The sequence below is a fragment of the Salvelinus alpinus genome, chromosome 28, assembly GCF_045679555.1.
Source record: "Salvelinus alpinus chromosome 28, SLU_Salpinus.1, whole genome shotgun sequence".
Classification (NCBI taxonomy): domain Eukaryota; kingdom Metazoa; phylum Chordata; class Actinopteri; order Salmoniformes; family Salmonidae; genus Salvelinus; species Salvelinus alpinus.
Genome location: NC_092113.1, coordinates 19,375,261 through 19,395,392, shown reverse-complemented (window position 1 = coordinate 19,395,392; position 20,132 = coordinate 19,375,261). Strand labels below are relative to the sequence as shown.

Below are 20,132 nucleotides of genomic sequence, written 5' to 3'. Positions count from 1 at the left end.
CTTCAAATGCCAGCAAGACACTGAGAAAGCACTGGACACAACCAGACCAAGTCAGTTCAGTGCTCTGAGCTTTGTCAATCAGCGGCCACTAAACTAAATCAAAACGAGCAGTCACCCACCTAATCCAGACAGCCATTTTTTATTTATTTAACTAGGCAAGTCAGTTAAGAACAAATTCTTATTTACAATGACATCCATGAAGGTAATGGGTGTGAGTTAACACCATCCCTTCAGACTCTATGAACAGACAGACCGAAGATGAAACTGAGACACGCCAGTTATAATTCTTTAGGATTTGGGGCGGGGCCGTGATCTGGTCTGCTTATTGTCCTTGCCCCACGGAAAAGTTGCGCTTTAAACAAAATTTCTTGTCAAGGGAGCCTCCTCTGCGGGGTGGGATATCTTTGTTATCCATAATCTTTGAGACAATCATCAGACAGGCCAATCAAATCATCCCAGACCCCATCCAATATACTCCATCCAGAGTTACAGCCTCTCTCCTCAGTCTATGCAGTTCCTCTATGGAGACTCAGTATTCATTCCTTAATATTTGATTTTCTGTTTGTTTCTTTAAATAGAAGTAAGCAGACGAAGCCATGTGGCCATAAAGATGTAAGCCTAATTGGTAAATCTAGGAAGTCTAGATATTGTTACGTATTCAGTACATAATATAGGTCATGCAAACAAATACTGCATTCAAGTCATCCGTGCACAATTCAAAGTTGCTTAGGGATTTGACCCTTTTTTCACCAATGTTGCATAAAATGACATACCCAAATCTAACTGCCTGTAGCTCAGGACCTGAAGCAAAGATATGCATATTCTCAATACCATTTGAAAGGAAACAATTTGAAGTTTGTGGAAACGCAAAATGAATGTAGGAGAATATAACACATTAGATCTGGTAAAATATAATACAAAGAAAAAAACATGTTTGAAATGCAAGAGGAAGGCCAATATGACTTAGGAATATAGGCGCAATTTAGATGTTTGCCACTAGATGGCAACAGTATATGTGCAAAGTTTTAGACTGATCCAATGAACCATTGCATCCTGTTCAAAATGTTGTATCAAGACTTCCCAAATGTGCCTAATTGGTTTATTAATACATTTTCAAGTTCATAATTGTGCACTCTCCTCAAACAATAGCATGGTATTCTTTCACTGTAATAGGTACTGTAAATTGGACAGTGCAGTTAGATTACCAATAATTTAAGCTTTCTGCCCATATTAGATATGTCTATGTCCTGTGAATTTTTGTTACTTACAACCTCATGCAAATCACATTAGCCTACAGAATGCCTACAGTGTTCCTACAGAATGCCTTCTTGTTATGCTATTAATGTACTTGAAGATAAAACTCTGGGAAACCTTAAAAATAACTGCAGTAGTGAATAACACATGGTAAGGTTAAAAGAAAGCCATGTTTATTTGTACAACGGTTCTTGGCCTACATTTCACATTTCACAAGTGCATAAAATGTTTTATGTCACAGAGTGGCCAGGCTATGGGTGTAGTCTATACTCTCGTATAATCTTTACTGCAAATGTCCTGCAAAATTCAGACAAATACATCAGTCTATACCATTTAGGAAGAAAAAGTAGTGACCAAGATGTTCGATTTTTTTAATGAATTAGACATTATTAGTAGTATCTTTGGTAGAGCACGCATGGCTTGCCTCAGTCCGTCTGACAGTCAAACAGTGAGGTTTTGAGACTGTTCATGAAAGTAACAAAGTAATATAATGTTACTTTCTATGCAAAGTAATATTGTAACATAACATTACTTTTGTTACATGTTCTTATAACTAATCACAACACTGCCTAGGACTAAATACCCTTTCAAAAAACCAACAAAAATCTGATAAATAAACAAACTGCAAATGAACTTTTACATTATTGGGGTAATTGTGTGAATATTAAACATTGTACATAATATCGTCTTGATTACAACTAGGGAATCTGGAGGCACTGCATTTCAGACAGGCAGAGGCACAGACTGACAGACAGGCAGGCAGAGGGACAGACAGGCAGGCAGGCAAAGGGACAGAGACAGGCAGGCAGACAGATATGCAGGTAGAGGAACAGACAGAGGCAGAAAGACAAGCAGACAGAGGGCCAGACAGACTACAACATTTATTGGTAGTCCGGCTCACATGTGCTGTAATTCTGTTCTTGACATAATACTTCACTGCCCGCCAGTCCTGCTCTCTGAGGACTTGTGGCACTGCCTTGATGCATGCAAGAGTCTGCATTCCCTGGAGTAGCTCCAGAGTCCATGAATTGAATATATGTTTCTTCCACTGTCCCTTTCTCCTCCTCACTCCACTTCCTCTTCTTAGAACCTTGGGACAAGTAAACAACAATAAAAAAATATTTGAGGTATTTTTGCTGCGTCACCATACATCATGCTGTGTTTGAATTCTATGCATGTGCTTTTGCTGCTTAACTGAAGTCGTGTGTTATGTTGCATGCTGTTTACAAACTGGATACCTTTTTTAAAATTATTTCAGTCATTTAGCAGACACTCTTATCCAGAGCGACTTACAGGAAGGTGTATTTAGGGTTAAGTGCTCAAGGGCACATCTACAGATTTTTTCACCTTGGAGATTCGAACCAGCAACCTTTTGATTACTCGCTTAACGCTCTAACCACTAGGCTACCTACCTCCCTTTATTGTTCTACGTCTCCTACCTCCACCCCAGTCTCCACCTGCTTTGGGTCTGCTCTATCCCTATGGGGAATGTAGATTATTCCATTCTCTACCTATTTTTTCATTGAATTGTGAACTTTGTTATGGTGCTTTTGTTGTAGGGAGTATCCCAAAAGGATCAGAGTCCATACTAAATATATTGCCATTTATATTTGATTCAATAAATTGTTAAAATGGCCAAATCTTCTCAGTTTCTTACAGAATTAAGTTTCAGAGCCTCTAGAGAGTTTTAGAGATCTCAGAATAGGAGAGACTATAGAGGCAGCCATGTCCTCCCGTATCCTATGACATGCCCACCCACCAGGGAGCCAGGGCCAGCCAATCAAAATGTGTTTTTCCCATCAAAAAGGGATTTATTACAGACAGAAATACTCCTCAGCACCCCCACCAGCACAAGATGCACCTGTGTAATGATCATGCTGTTTATCATCTTCTTGATATGCCACACAAGTCAGGTGGATAGATTATCTTGACAAAGGATAAACTGCTCCCTAACAGGGATGTAAACAAATTTGTGCATACAATTTGAGAGAAATAAGCTTTTTATGCATATGGAAAATGTCTGGGATCTTTTATTTCAGCTCATCCAACATGGGACCAGCACTTTACATGTTGCGTTTATATTTTTGTTCAGTGTAGAAACAATAATGTTTACTCACTCTCTTACTTTCATGTAGGCTATTTTTGCTTTGACCACATTGATTCGGATGGGGTTTCTCACGATCCGCAAATGCGAGTTGTAGTTGCCATTTACCGATGGGAAAAACAAATGCTATTTGTTGAGTATTAGGAGTACAGTAATACTTCAGGCATTTCTGGAAAGCAGTGTTATTTACCCCCTTGATAGTTATGATGGGGAGAAAAATGACTGATGTGGGTGTCCCACCTAGCTATCTTAAGATGATTGCACGAACTGTAAGTCGCCCTGGATAAGAGCGTCTGCTAAAAGACAAAAAATTATAATAAATTGCTGTGACTAAAACTACACTAAAATTGTCCAGAGTTTTATATAACTAAAACTAACGAGAGATGAAATTACTCAAATGTGACTAAGACTAAAACAGCTGCCAAAATGAACACTGGTCTCGCTGAGTCTCCCTTTAAAAAATTGGAACATTGCATGTAATTGTTGGAGCATGAGTAATGAAATCACAAGTGTGTGGATTACTTGTTCATTTTTAGAGCCACAATTTGAGACTCCTTCAGCAAAGTGGCTGAGTACCACTTACTAAAGAACAGAGCTCAAAGATCTGGCTTGGCAGGAAATATAAACCACTAATTCACCGACCACAGTCTACACGCAAGGACTAATATGTCTATAATAAAAATGTTTGTGGGAGTAAACAGAGAAACTATTTTGACATGAATAAGTGCTGATAAATGCATGCAGACATTTTAGAATAGTAGAGACTAAAGAGCCAAGTGGAAACAGAAACAAACACATCAATAAGATGAATCTGGGCAGGTTCCTTACCTGATCTTCCTGCCATGGCCTCCTGTGTCCTCTCTGGTGAGCCAACGGAAACACATGAATACAAATTCCTAAATCGCACGGGTCTGTATTGAAATCCTACAACATGCTGTTTGCATATACAGTATCAATTAAACTGTTGGCCCTAAGGTACAGTATGTGTGTGTCATTAATGAATATGTTATGGCTGGAAATTAAAATTGAACACGTTTCTAAAAGCTGCTGAGCCTTAAATGCTTTCATTTCACATCAAAATCTTTACCTTGTGGCTCACATGACCTTCCAGGAGTTTCTTCAGTCAAGTCTGTATCACTCTCTTCATCCAGCGCAACACACTCTGAAATACAAGCAAGCAAGAACATCTCTTAGCAAGGAGAGAGAAATAGACAGGTTGCTCAGAAAAAGTCACCATGACAGGGTTGAGGTACCAGGTTCAACTTGACAGATTGTTACATACCCACTGGACTGATGTGGATCTGGTCAAGACCTTTCCCCTTGAATTCGTTTAGCCTTCCCTGCTCCATCGCCATGAGGACTTTGGTGATTTTTGCCAGCTGAAGTGTTCCCTCAGGTAACCTGTAATATTTATTGTCCATCTGTAGATCATGTCCCAGGAAATCGGCTAGCAGGTCCATGTCGGTGTCATTTAAGTTGAGTACAGTAGACATCATGGTGATGTGTTTACGCAACTTGGTGGACGAGAGGGATTCTGGACATTTAGCCCCACACTTCTTGGCAAAGAGACGCAGGCAGTCTGATCCGCTGAATGATGTTGGGCAGCCTGGAATGGCGAACATATAGATGTTCTCCTTCAGAACGCCGCAATGTTCACGCTTCTCTGCAAGCAGCTCCATTGAGTTGATCATTGTAGGGGATAGAAGCACTGCGACTTTCCTTGATCGCTTTCCACGTATTTCTATGCGACTAAAATGTTGGCATAGCTCCCGTTCAACATCTGAGAGGGAGTTCCTATAATCGTCATGTAAAGCAGTTTTGTCTCGAGACACGAATGAGGCCACTGTCATCAGGGAGGCATCCCCTAGTCTTTTTCGGTTAAAGACCGTCATTTGTGACAGAGTGACTTTAGCCAGCTGTGCCCACGTCTTCCTGTTAGGTTCTTTGGAAAGTTGGCTGTAGCATGTTTTCTGTTTTTCTTGAAGGTGGATATGCAGTTTTTTGACATCTTCAGCAAATGTCAAGATCAGTGGAGCATTGAACTTATTTTCTTCAAATGTTTTGTGAGCATGACACGAAATGTGCTCTCTCCAGCATGTCTTATAGATATGTTTGAAGTCCTCTACCTTCTGAGCCTTTTTCTTGTTACCGGAGACCCTAGCCTCACAACTAACTATGTCTGCAACCTTCTGAAGGTTATGGCCAAGTTTTAAGGCTAGTGAAGGTGTTTTTAGTGTATTCTTATCACTGTCAAAGCCACAAACAGCTTTCACAACACTGATTGTGTGGAGGAAGTTGGCTGGATCAATGTATTCCTCCAATCTCATGAGAGGTGATACCTGCTTCCCTTTCAAAACCAGTCTCCCCAGCTCGCGCATTTTCTGCCGTATCAATTCATGATTGGCACGTCTGTGTCCCATGATGTTGTAATGTTGCTCCCCGAACTGGATGATACATTTGTCTCTCTTTATGACATCTACCACCTCATCTTGTGTCATATCATTGACGAGTTTCCACAGTCCCTTGCTTATCCCATCTGGCACAGGTTGTGCATGGGCACAAATAGCCTGCACTCGTGTTTTACCAGGTTTCAGACGTACACCACTCAGTGGGCACCTTTTCATGTGTTTCCATAGGAATTTTCTTTTAAAGAGTCCTTGGCAGTTTGCACAGTGCAAGAAGTCTTTTGGATTTCCATTTGGGGAACTGGTTTGTTTACAAGGAACTATAACACCTTTGCCTTCTCTTATGACTTGCATGTTGTGTGCTCTGTCCCCTCGTTTTCTCAGTATAGTCAGTTGGAGCTTTCTGTCCTTGGAGTTCTTTGGGAAAGAAAGGGCCTTTGCGACTTCAGCTTCACTTTTATGAATCATTTCCAGATGCCGGGCAATTTTTGATTGTGGTTTCTCACAAAAGAGACAGTAATGTTTTTTGGTGTATCTTCTTGATCCATCTTTAGTCTTTGTAACGTGCATGACTTCAAGTGAACTTGTCGATTCTTGCACAGAGGTGTCAGATTCTATATTTCTATGTCTCTTATAAGTCTTTTTTGGACCATCTTTAGGAGCAGATCTTGCTTTGGTGTGGCCTTTGTTCTTCAATACAGTGCAGTGCTCCAAGCTGCTGTCACTGTCACTTTCTGTTCTTGACACACATTCATCTCGTGTTATTTCTGTGCTGCTGATTGAGTCAGCAGAATTATATCCAAGCCTGTCTTTGTCAAGTTGGCCATCTTCAGGTTCCAATCTTGTTTTAATAGGGCATTTGTCTTTCAATGCAGTAAAGTCCTCTAAGCCGCTCTCACTGTCACTTTCTGTTCCTGGCACATATTCATATTCTGGCACATATTCATATTCTGTTATTTCTATGCTGCTGATTGAGTCTTCAGAATCATATCCAAGCACGTCTTTGTCAAGTTGGCCATCTTTAGGTGCAGATCTTGCTTTAGTGGTGCATTTGTCCTTCAATGCAGTAAAGTCCTCTAAGCTGCTCTCACTGTCACTTTCTGTTCCTGGCACATATTCATATTCTTTTATTTCTATGTTGCTGATTGAATCTTCAGAATCATATCCAAGCATGTGTTTGTTGAGCTGAAATCATGAAAACAAATCAGAATTGATACATTTGTTTTACTAAATGCATTGCCTGATCACTGAAAACCTGAACTGTTTTACTCCAACATATCAACTAATTTACTAAACCAATAACTGTGTCCTTATTATTCTGAAAAGGCCTATTTCATGCAATCAAGTAATAAAATAAAACCATGCTCCTTTCTTATTCGTAATCATTCCATTACCTATTCTGTATGCTAGTGTACAGAGTAAAACATGTATCAGGTCTCTAACTTCCTGACTAACTCCACAGCTAAAGGGATGCTGGGATACGGAGACAGATTTGGTCCATGTGAAAGGAATGAGACTAATTCCATCCCTGTATGACGACCACAAATCAGAGTGGCCCTAGAAATATGATATCCACAGTATCTTGGCCTGAGCTCAGTCTTGCTCGACCTCTTCGGACTCTATGTCACAGCCAGAAATATCAACTCAGGGATAATCTTCAGACCTTAAAGTTTCCGGAATGGTGACTTGCTCAGGTAGATAATTTTTAGAAAGCTAAATGTCTCATTAGGCCCATATAATACCTAGTCACCTCAAATTATTGGCACCCTTGATAAAGAAGAGCAATAAAAGACTATAAACTAAATACAAATACTGAGCTATATTGTTTGCTCCAAAAAGTGTTTTAATTATTATTTTATACTGATATAATTGCTCAGAGAAATAGATTGTTTCAATATTTTTTCTCTCTTAAAAAGATGGGTAAAGATAATTTTGACCCCTCTGTCAAAGTGGTCAAAAGTTTAGTATTTAGTTCCATATTCTTAGCACACATTGACTACATCAAGCTAGTGACTACACAAACTTGTTGCATTCACGCTTTGTTTTGGTTGTGTTTCAAAGATCATATCCTTAAGACATGCTAACCTCTCACCATTAGCAATAACAGGGGAGGTTGGCATGTCTTGGGGGTATGATCTTTGTTCTTTGGCCCTAATCTATGGATTTCACATGAGTGGGAATACAGACATGCATCGTGACACATCTCCTTCGCATAGAGTTGATCAGGCTGTTGACTGGATTGTAGAATGTTGTCCCATTACACTTGTTGCTTGATATTGGCGGGAACTGTAACACACGTTCCTACACGTCGATCCAGAGCATCCCAAACATGCCTGGCGTGTATGCAGGCCAGAAACTGGGAAATGTTCAGCTTCCAGGAATTGTGTACAGATCCTTGCGACATGGGGCAATGCATTATCATGCTGAAACATAAGGTGATGGCTGCTGATGAATGAGCCTCAGGATCTCATCACGGTATCTCTGTGCATTCAAATTGCCATCGATAAAATGCAATTGTGTTTGTTGTCTGTAACTTATGCCTGCCATACCATAACCCCAACGCCACAATGGGGCACTCCATTCACAACGTTGATATCAGCAAAATGCTCGCCCACACGACACCATACACGTGGTCTGCGGTTGTGAGGCTGGATGCATGTACTGCCAGAATCTATAAAACGACGTTGGAGACAGCTTATGGTAAAGAAATTAACATAAAATTCTCTGGCAACAGCTCTGGTGGACATTCCTACAGTCAGCATCCCTCAACTTGAGACATTGTGGCATTGTGACAAAACCGAACATTTTAGTGGCCTTTTATTGTCCCCAGCACAAGGTGCACCCGTGTAATGATCGTGCTGTTTAATTAGCTTATTGATACGCCACACTTGTCAGGTGGATTGATTATCTTGGCAAAGGAGAAATCCTCACTAAAAGGGATGCAAACAAATGTGTGCACAAAATGAGAGAAATGGGCCAGAATTCACCCAACTTATTGTGGGAAGCTTATGGAAGGCTACCCTAAACATTTGACCCAAGTTAAACAATTTAAAGGCAATGCTACCAAATACTAACTGAGTGTATGTAAACTTCTGATCCACTGGGAATGTGATGAAAGAAATTAAAGCAGAAATAAATAATTCTCTCTACTATTATTCTGACATTTCACATTCTTAAAATAAAGTGGTGATCCTAACTGACCTAAGACAGGGAATTTTTACTAGGATTAAATGTCAGGAATTGTGAAAAACTGAGTTTAAATGTATTTGGCTGAGGTGTATGTAAAGTTCTGACTTCAACTGATATATAAATATATATACACACATATAAATAAATAAAACTCAGCAAAAAAAGAAACATCCCTTTTTCAGTACCCGGTCTTTCACAGATACTCCAAATAACTTAACAGATCTTCATGGTAAAGGGTTTCAACACTGTTTCCCATGCTTGTTCAATGAACCATAAACAATTCATGAACATGCACCTGTGGAACGGTCGTTAAGACACTAACAGCTTACAGACGGTAAGCAATTAAGGTCACAGTTATGAAAACTTAGGACACTAAAGAGGCCTTTCTACTGACTCTGAAAAACACCAAAAGAAAGATGCCCAGGATCCCTGCTCATCTGCGTGAACGTGCCTTAGGCATGCTGCAAGGAGGCATGAGGACTGCAGATGTGGCCAGGGAAAGAAATTGCAATGTCCGTACTGTGAGACACCTAAGACAGCGCTACAGGGAGACAGGACGGACAGCTGATCGTCCTCGCAGTGACAGACCATGTGTAACAACACCTGCACAGGATCAGTACATCAGAACATCACACCTGCGGGACAGGTACAGAATGGCAACAACAACTGCCCGAGTTACACCAGGAACGCACAATCCCTCCATCAGTGCTCAGACTGTCCTCAATAGGCTGAGAGAGGCTGGACTGAGGGCTTGTAGGCCTGTTGTAAGGCTGGACCTCATCGGCAACAATGTCGCCTATGGGCACAAACCCACTGTCGCTGGACCAGACAGGACTGGCAAAAAGGGCTCTTCACTGACGAGTCGCAGTTTTGTCTCACCAGGGGTGATGGTTGGATTCGCTTTTATCATCGAAGGAATGAGCGTTACACCGAGGCCTGTACTGGGGAGCGGGATCGATTTGGAGGTGGAGGGTCCGTCATGGTCTGGGGCGGTGTGTCACAGCATCATCGGACTGAGCTTGTTGTCATTACAGGCAATCTCAACGCTGTGCATTACAGGGAAGACATCCTCCTCCCTCATGTGGTACCCTTCCTGCAGGCTCATCCTGACATGACCCTCCAGCATGACAATGCCACCAGCCATACTGCTCGTTCTGTGCGTGATTGGTGGAGGAATTCCAGTGTTCAGCCATGGCCAGCGAAGAGCCCGGATCTCAATCCCATTGAGCACGTCTGTGACCTGTTGGATCGGAGGGTGAGGGCTAAGGCCATTCCCCGCAGAAATGTCCGGGAACTTGCAGGTGCCATGGTGGAAGAGTGGGGTAACAGCAAGAACTGGCAAATCTGGTGCAGTCCATGAGGAGGAGATGCACTGCAGTACTTAATGCATCTGGTGGCCACACCAGATACTGACTGTTACTTTTGATTTTGACCCTCCCCTTTGTTCAGGGACACATTATTCAATTTCTGTTAGTCACATGTCTGTGGAACTTGTTCAGTTTATGTCTCAGTTGTTGAATCTTATGTTCATACAAATATTTACACATATTAGGTTTGCTAAAAAATAAAAGCAGTTGACAGTGAGAGGACGTTTCTTTTTTAGCTGAGATATATATATTTATATATTTTTTTATGAAATCTTATTTACAAAAATCTGCAAGGAATAAGAGAAAATCCACAAATCCAGATGTACAAAGCTGATACAGACATACTCAAGACAACTCAAAGCTGTAATCGCTGCCAAAGGTCCTTCTACAAAGTATTGACTCAGGGTTGTGAATACTTAAGCAAATTAGATGTTTATCCTTAATTTTCTATACATTCAGTAACATTTCTAAAAGCATGTTTCACTGTCATTATGGGGTTGTTTGTGTGTGTAGATGGGACATTTTTTTGTAATTTTATTTGTCACATGAGGCCGAATACAATAGGTATTACCGTGAAATGCTTACTTACAAGCCCTTAACCAACAATGTAGTTAAGAAAAATACGAGTTAAGCAAATATTTACTAAATAAACTATAAAAAAGTTACAAAATAACAATAACGAGGCTATGTACAGGAGGTACCGGTACAGAGTCAATGTGTGGGGGTAGAGGTTAGTCGAGGTAATATGTAAAGTGACTATGCATAGATAATAACAGCGAGTAGCAGCAGCGTAACAAAATGTGGAATAAGTCAAGAGGTATGAATACTTTCTGAAGGCAGAAGGGTTTTTGAAAATCAGGAAGGCAGAAGTCTCTGCAGAATTGCAGTTCACAGTCAGCCTAAAACATGACATAGTTGCTGCTGACACACAATGGAAGTGAAACAAGCTCCAAAATGGCTATTGTACAAGTATCCCCAAACATTTCTCCCAAAACACAAGTGGTTACAACTTTGCAGGACTTAAACAATATCAGCCATTTTGTGTTGTGATATACAATGATACTTACAAATACACTCTCCACTTCTCTGGTTGAAGAAGATGTATTGTCCATTTCTGAGCTTGACTGAAAAGAAAATCTAAAAAGAACCATTTCAGGTAATGAAATGACAACACTCATATCAGTGACTTGCATCTTATGAGAGGTTGAACTGACAGTCTTCCAAAATAAAAAGGAAGCAAAGCTCCTTACTAGCAAAAGTGACACAGACAAGCTGAAATCTTAGAAGACAACATCTAGGTTAGGGCTATTCAAATGGCGGCCAGCGGGCAAGATGCGGCCGTTTACCAATTTAGATTGGCCATTTGATCAAACTTTTTTTAATTTTTTTTATTCATCAGCTAAAAATCCATGCAGAAATCCAATGTTTAGTGCCAAAATTAGCTCTCGTTCAATATTCTTCAATGGGAGAATCTGTTTTCCTATAGTCCTGCCCATTAAGTGCTGTCAATCAATAGCACTAAGATACCAGTTACAGCCAATCAGAGCTTCTAACAGGGGTACAGGGTCTGTCTGCCCGCCTATAGGTGGTATGGACTCTTTAAAGTTAAAGAATGTTAAAGAATGCAACGGACTCAGTTATGGCCATCATAAACTTTATCCGATCAACATGTAGCCTTCAACATTGCTTGTTTCTTAGTCTGCTGAAAGACATGTCTGCTGAGCATCATGATTCAGTGGTTAAATAAGGGTAGGCCTAACGCTCTCAAGAGAGTATGTGAGCTTAGGGAGGAGAGAGTTGCTTATCTCCGCGACTGCTGTCAGAAGAAACCCATCACATCCTAGCGAAAAATAGTTTTTTTGTGATATCTTCAATCACTTGAATGGACTTAATTTTGGACTACAGGAGAGGGACAAAACAGTTAATGACATTAATTAAAAATGGTCTGCTTTTCCAAAGAAATTTGGGTAACACTTTACTTGACACCCAATATCATAACACGTTATGGCACGGTCAAAACTAGAGGTCGACCGATTAATCGGAATGGCCGATTTCAAGTTTTCATAACAATCGGAAATTGGTATTTTTGGGCGCCGATTTGCCGTTTTTTTTAACACCTTTATTTAATCTTTATTTAACTAGGCAAGTCAGTTAAGAACACATTCTTATTTTCAATGACGGCCTAGGAACGTTCTGCCTCGTTCAGGGGCAGAACGACAGATTTTTAACCTTGTCAGCTCGGGGGATCCAATCTTGCGACCTTACAGTTAACTAGTCCAATGCTCTAACACTGATTACATTGCACTCCACGAGGAGCCTGCCTGTGCCGCGAATGCAGTAAGCTAAGGTAAATTGCTAGCTAGCATTAAACTTATCTTATAAAAAACAATCAATCAATGACTATCATTGCTCCAATATGTACTTAACCATAAACATCAATGCCTTTCTTAAAATCAATACACAAGTATATATTTTTTAAACCTGCATATTTAGCTAAAAGAAATCCAGGTTAGCAGGCAATATTAACCAGGTGAAATTGTGTCATTTCTCTTGCGTTCATTGCACGCAGAGTCAGGGTATATGCAACAGTTTGGGCCGCCTGGCTCTTTGCGAACTAATTTGCCAGAATTTTACGTAATTATGACATAACATTGAAGGTTGTGCAATGTAACAGGAATATTTAGACTCATGGATGCCACCCCTTAGATAAAATACGGAACGGAATAAACGTTTTGTTTTCGAGGTGATAGTTTCCGGATTAGTCAAAGGTATATGGTTTAGAGAGAAATAGTCGACGCGTTATAATTCCTGTAATAACTTGCGGCTGAACTTGACAGGGGTTCCTTCGTTATTTTACCGTTCATGTCTTCCATGGAGAATGTCTTGATCTACTTCAAATAAGGTCTGTGTTTCGTGCAGGCTTAAACCGCCTCGACGTTTTGATACCCGTGTAAATCTCACTAGGATAAGGTAACGTTTGTCAACATATTTTCATAAATCCACTCTACAAAAAAAAATGATCTTCGCTTATATTTAGCCAATATTGATCAGAGTTACCTTGTCCAATGGATATCTACACAGTTATAAAATTGGCACGGTGGTGTAAGCCTACACGAAACACAGACCTTATTTTAAGTGAATCTAATAATATCCTATGGAATAAATGAAGGAACCGCTTTTTAGATTTTGCTAGAAGGTGTCATGGGAATTATGACTCGCACTTTGGTCGTCAATTCTTACCATGCCCATTATTAAAATAGGATTTCCTGCATATAGAAATGACAGTTTTTGTTTTCAACATTCATCACAGGTAACTTAAACTCTACTTTTATTCAAACAGTTGAGAGTATTTGTCTCCTAAGCAGACTCTTCAGTATCATTGTCACTTCAGAGCTGTGTGTGTGTGTGTATTTATGTATTATATTAAGTTCAAATAAAAGTGTTCATTGTTCATTCAGTATTGTTGCAGTTGTCATTATCACAAAAATTTGTGTGTGTGTATGATATATATAAAAACATTTTTTTTAAATAAATCGTCCGATTAATCGGCATCAGCTTTTTTTGTCCTCCAATAATCGGTATCGGCGTTGAAAAATCATAATCGGCCGACCTCTAGTCAAAACCATGTCAAAATATGTCATAACAGCTAACATAACTTTTCATAACATAGTCATAACAGTCATTGCATCATTTTATGGCTGGTTATGTTCAAATGTGTTTTTTTCCTGCCAATAACTTTAATTTAGTTTGTTGTTGTAACAAATTCTTTAGTCATATTTTTTTCTCCATCATATTTTAAATAACTTGTCATAATAAAGCATTATGATCATTATGACCTTCATAATCATATAAGCCAGATATGCCTATCACGTACTTTCCCTTATGTCAGTCATCAGTCAAATAGAGGGTGTCTTGTCCTGTTCCTTAAATCTGCTCCTGCATACATCCCAGTCATCAGAAACAAAGCATTTGGGTAGGTGCATGTCTGACATCAATGTGTGCACAATTACAATAATAATTTAATATGGTCAATTTCAGAAAATGTTTGGTAACATAAACATACTACTGACAAGTAGGCTATGGTGTAATGAAATGTTTTGCTTTGTGTGGTAGGTTGTGGGTTTTGACACTTATGTAGGTGTCATAACCAGCCATAAAATAATCTAATATGTCACAACAGGTGTAAATATGCCAGGTTATGGCAAGTTATGTCAGCTGTTATGACATATGACATGGTTATGACCGTTTCATGACGTGTAAGGACGCTGGGTGTCAAGTAAAGTGTTACCGAAATGTTGTATTTTCCCAAACAACTTTGCAACGAGATTTGGTGAGTTTAATCTCCCCACAGAGGTGATGCATTTGGTTAGGGACATGTTCGATACTGAAGGGGGGGGGCACTTCTATGCGAAAGCTAAACAGGTGCCGACGTCACTCAATGAGGGTTCCCTCCAGCTGTAGACATGCAAACATCTTATCTGAGGCAGGCACTTAAGTCTGTGGGCTGTGCAATGTTTTGGACTGAGCATATTACTGCAGAGTAATTCCCAAACATGACAGCACTGGCGTTTTTTCTTTTAACGGTGTTTGGATCAACATACACAACATATAAATCCAGCTTCTCTCACATGAAAATGAACACTGTTCTTCTCTGTCAAATGTGCATCAACAACACTGCGGGTTGCCCTGAATTAATTTGTGCCAAATGTTTTGCTCTTTCACAATTTAAAAAGTGCATCCAACTTGGAATTCTAACTCGGAAACTCTGGCATCTTTCTACAGCTCAGACTTTCCAACCTGAAGATTACTGACATTGTGATTTGACCCTGTTTTTCCCCCAAGTTCCCAGTTGTCTTGAAAGCACCATTAATGTTTCTGCACTTTAATGTTCCATCATTATGCAGTTTTACATATTCATAAGCATGATCATTTCATACTTCAAAACATGTTCATAACAATTATCAGATTATCGTGAACCATCATAATAACATGGCCTGTGCATTGTAACAATTAATAACCCCTTACATTGTCAGGTTAATAATTTAACTGATAAAAGTCTTTACAGTTTGAGTAGAATAACTCTGACTTTTATTGACAAATATCTATCAAATAGGACACAATGCGTGATTTCTGATTGTCTAGTTTTGGATATTACAAAAGGTGTACCGCAGGGATCAGTATTGGGACCTGTTTTCTTTCCCATTCATATAAATAATATTGGTCTCTGTTAAAACTTGTAATATTCATCTGTATTCAGATGACACTTATGTATGCCATTGTTCCAACTGTTGACAAGGCTATATTAGAGCTGCAATTTGACATTGTTGCCTTACAAAACAGCCTGTTTGGTTTAAACCGTGTTCTTAATGCGGGCAAGACACAATATATGTTGTTCTCTAATCCTCGCAAACAAAAAACATTTGACTACATATTTATTCATTGGTTGGTTCTCCCATCAATCTGGTTCCCGGCAATAAATATCTGGGCATTTGGATTGACAAGATTTAATGTTTAAAAAAAGATATGGATGAGCAGGTTAAAAATCTACGATTTAATGTGGGCTCCTTTATAGAAATATATCTTGCCTCTCCCTAAATAGCAAGAAGCAGATTGTACATTGAACTTTCGTGCCAGTTCTTGATTACGGTGACACCATTTACCAGACTGCAGCAGCCATTACTGTTAAACCTTTGGATGCCATGTCTCCCATAGCACCCTTCACAGGTGACAGTTTCAATACTCACCACTGTATCAAAAGGTTGGCTGGTCCTCATTAAAGTCCCGTAGATCACTTAATTATTACCTTTTTGTTTACAAATTTCTACTACACAAGCTTCCGACTTATCTAACTTCACTGTTCAAATATAAAAACATGAGATACCAAACCCGTCCACAAGGTCGGTTGAATCTTAAGGTTCCTCGGGTCTCCACCGAACTAGGTAAATCCGCATATAGTTTTAAAGCACCTCATAGCTGGAACCAACTATAAAATACATTACAATTGCATGTTCTGATGCCACTGGCAATTTAAAATATTGATTGGGGACCTGCTTATTGAGGAATGTAATAGTTTTCCTTGAATATTTGTGTAGTGCTTTATTTTACTTGTTTCATATTGTATTTGATTTTTAGATTTGTCTTATGAAATTATATATAGAGGGCTCCCTTGTGAAAGAGAACCTCATCTCAATGGTGACTCCCTGCTAAAATAATGATACAATTAAATAAAATTAACTGGCAACATTGCCCAGCCCCTCAACCCAAAACAGAGAGAGGTAGGGAACTGGCAGTAATTAGACACTGAATGCATGTATTCACTAGGAAACAACATTAATACATGTAGCTAAGGATGCACAATAAATTAATTGGCTAGCAAGCCTACATGAAGCAGAAAACAACTAGCTGAATGTCGAATGTTTTTAATCAGATAATGTTACAATATCTTACCTCCACACCAGTCGGGAAAGAGTGCTTTGTCCTGCTAAAGCGTCAATTGGCCTGTTTAGTCCCTGAAAGAAAACGGATTGAAAAAGATGATTTGCAACATTTCCTGGCTAGCCAAATCACCAATTCAGGATTTTAAAAATAAGCGGTTCTTTGTAGTTGACACATTCCTAAATTTACAATTAACTAGTTAGTTTAACTTTGGTTGTTTATCTAAACACCGCCTGCTGGAGATCAGTAGGGACATCAACGTTCAGCCTGCTGCAGAGACCCTATCTATGGTCGCTCTAGTCTAGAGCCCTGGTTAAATTGTGTTTATGAGCATTTTTTACATCTCTAAATGGATAAACTTGTGAGAAATGTGATTATTGAACAAATCTGTGAGTTTGTGTAATTTATTATCATGCTAAATTAAGATATTTAATTATTTTGCCATATGAAAATAACAAATAAAATAGGTTTATATCTAATTCATATATATTACGCTACTTTCCATGATGTGGACAGTATATAAACTGTGTGTTACTACTACATTACACAAATTGACCACATCGAATGGGGGTAGGGTTACACATGCTTTTTACCTCAGATTGGTGATGTTAGTATAAAAGTTTATCGTCAACACGATGACAAAATATCAATTGTTTAAAACAGATCAATATATTTGGTGTTGTAATGTTGATTTTGTCATACAATCTGGGGGTAGCATAATTTAGAACGCTAATAACATTTTATTTCTCAAATGGCGCAGATAATTCGGGCGGTCTATATAAAAGTCGATGACTACACAACAATTGACGGAATTGAAAGTCAAACGATTACATAAATAGCAGCCAACCGTTGTCAATGTTGATACCTTATGGCGGGTCGTGATTCGTTGTAAATTAACTAAACAGAAAAGTGTTTTATTCCCTTTTTCATGATGGCAGCCTCCCGAAATCAACATCCGCCATTTCAAAATATAGATAGAAGCCTTATACAAATTCTCATCTAACCAACCATGTACAGGTTATTCCAAGTTAACGTGTAGCCTTTGAATAGCGTTAGTTTAAACAGCGCTACACCCCAAACGTTTACCCCCTGTTCTATTGATTTCAGTATGATATCGATGGAAGTGATTAACAGAAAGGTATTGTTACACTTACCTCGTTGGTGACCTACTTGAATCAAAATGCAACGCTTCAAATTGTAGCTAGCGGTTTTCTACAAATTGTCCTCCAACCAGTGATATACACATTATTCCGTGTGATTTTTGAGTGTGTGAGATTTAACAGCACGTGCAACCTAATCTTCCCCCCTCTCGGGCAATTAATTTCAACATAACAGATTGGAGTGATTGACAAAACAGTGTTGTGTTTCTCTTTTTGTTTTGGTGACCCCCATATCCAAATGCAACATTCCAAAATGCAGCTGACTGTTGTGAAGGGTGTCCTCTAACCAGTAAAGTAAAATTATCCTCATTCCATGTGGTTTTTGAGTTGTGGTAGTTTGAACAGCGCATATTCCCCCATCGATTAATGATGTATTACCACTTGACAAAACTGGGTTTTGGTGAAGAGGGGTTTATAGGGTGCTCGTTTAAAATAATACAAGTAATATGATTACTATTGTTGCACATGTAAGTATAGATAGTAAATTGTATGTTTAGGTTTTCAATATATCACGAACTGTTTCTGCATATTGGTTATTGATTTGGACACTTTAAAACTGTTGGACATTGGGCTATTTATTAATGTCTTGTCAACAGGAAGCAGCGGCTGCATCATTTTCAACTAAAGTTATATAAATATAAATTGAACTTAACATTTAATTTAATGGTATTGTACTGCTAAATGAGTCCAAAAACTTGCAGTGATTTATTTATTTTGATGATTTACCAAGAATCCCCAAAACGGGTTTTTCGTCCCTACATTACTAATCGGACGGTAGTGTCCAACAACGTAAGCTAACAGCAGTTAGCTAGATAGCTTGCTTGCTTGGCAAGTGGGCTGATGTTGAAAACACACTCAGCGTTGCATGCCCCAATGATCAGATTAAACATTCAAATGAAAGTAATTTGTTGAATAAATAAACGTTGTACTCACATTTCATGAAGTTGATCTTTGTTATTCTAGCGAGAAAGCGTTCTCCCAAGAAATCTTCTTCAAATGAGTGTGGCAGATCACAACTAACAGATAGGTGCATATAGCGCCACCTTCTGTACTGGAGTGTGAGGCCTTCCTTATTAATCGAGGCTATTAAACTTCTTAAGGCTAGGGGGCAGTATTTTCGTTTTTGGTCAAAAAACGTACCCATTTGAAACTGCCTATTTCTCAGCCCCCGAAACTAGAATATGCATATAATTGTCAGATTAGGATAGAAAACACTCTAAAGTTTCCAAAACTGTCAAAATTTTGTCTGTGAGTTTAACAGAACTGACATTGCAAGCGAAAACCGGAGGAAAATCCAATCAGGGAGTGCCACTTTCTTTGAAACCTCTCTGTTCTTATGCATCCCTATTACCCATTTAAAGGGATATCAACCAGATTCCTTTTTCTATGGCTTCCCTACGGTGTCAACAGCCTTTAGACATAGTTTAAGGCTTTTATTTTGAAAAATGAGCGAGAACCATCACATTGCGCAAGTGGATAGGTGGGGGCTCTCAGAGTGAGTTGTGCGCAACAGAGAAAGGCAGCCATTGTTACTCCCGGTCCTAGTGAAAAACCAACACTCCGGGTTGATATATTATCGAATAGATATTTGAAAAACAACCTGAGGATTGATTATAAAAAACGTTTGACATGTTTCTGTGGACATTATGGATATTATCTGGAATTGTTGTCTGCGTTGTCGTGAACGCTTTTTCCTGTGGATTTCTCAGCATAACGCGCAAAACGAACGGAGGTATTTGGATATAAAAATATCTTTATGGAACAAAAGGAACATTTGTTGTCTAACTGGGAGTCTCGTGAGTGAAAACATCCGAAGATCATCAAAGGTAAACGATTGATTTGATTGCTTTTCTGATTTTTGTGACCAACTAACCTGATGCTAAGTGTACTTAATGTTTTGTCGAGCGATCGATAAATTTACACAAACGCTTGTATTGCTTTCGGTGTAAAGCATAATTTCAAAATCTGAGACGACAGGTGGATTAACAAAAGGCTAAGCTGTGTTTTGCAATATTGCACTTGTGATTTCATGAATATGAATATTTTCTAGTAATATTATTTGACTGTGGCACTATGCTATGCTATGCTATTCAGCGTTGCTGATGACAATTATCCCGGATCCGGGATGGGTTGTTCAGAAAGGTTAAAACTTCTTTGGGACTAGGTGGCAGTATTGAGTAGCTTGGATAATAAGGTGCCCAGAGTAAACTACCTGCTA

General features: G+C 39.1%; 1 protein-coding gene across 1 annotated transcript; it reads right to left on the bottom strand.

Moving 5' to 3' along the window:
- Positions 1 to 1,405: 1,405 nt before the first annotated feature.
- Positions 1,406 to 18,959, bottom strand: LOC139557344 (uncharacterized). Its single transcript, XM_071372031.1, has 7 exons — positions 18,848 to 18,959; positions 16,767 to 16,828; positions 11,387 to 11,456; positions 4,641 to 6,948; positions 4,446 to 4,520; positions 4,187 to 4,219; positions 1,406 to 2,344 (listed from the first exon to the last, which is right to left on the bottom strand). The coding sequence occupies exons 3-7, from the start codon at positions 11,429 to 11,431 to the stop codon at positions 2,136 to 2,138; spliced, it is 2,670 nt and encodes an 889-aa protein (XP_071228132.1). The 5' UTR covers positions 11,432 to 11,456; positions 16,767 to 16,828; positions 18,848 to 18,959; the 3' UTR covers positions 1,406 to 2,135.
- Between the last annotated feature and the right edge of the window lie 1,173 nt (positions 18,960 to 20,132).

Excerpts from the sequence above, each read along its gene's own strand:
- LOC139557344 (XM_071372031.1), bottom strand. The coding sequence starts at position 11,431 with ATGGACAATACATCTTCTTCAACCAGAGAAGTGGAGAGTGTATTT. Across the intron at positions 6,949-11,386 it reads GAGAAGTGGAGAGTGTATTT|CTCAACAAACACATGCTTGG; the intron begins GTAAGTATCATT and ends TCATGATTTCAG. Across the intron at positions 2,345-4,186 it reads GGCCATGGCAGGAAGATCAG|GTTCTAAGAAGAGGAAGTGG; the intron begins GTAAGGAACCTG and ends ACTTGTCCCAAG.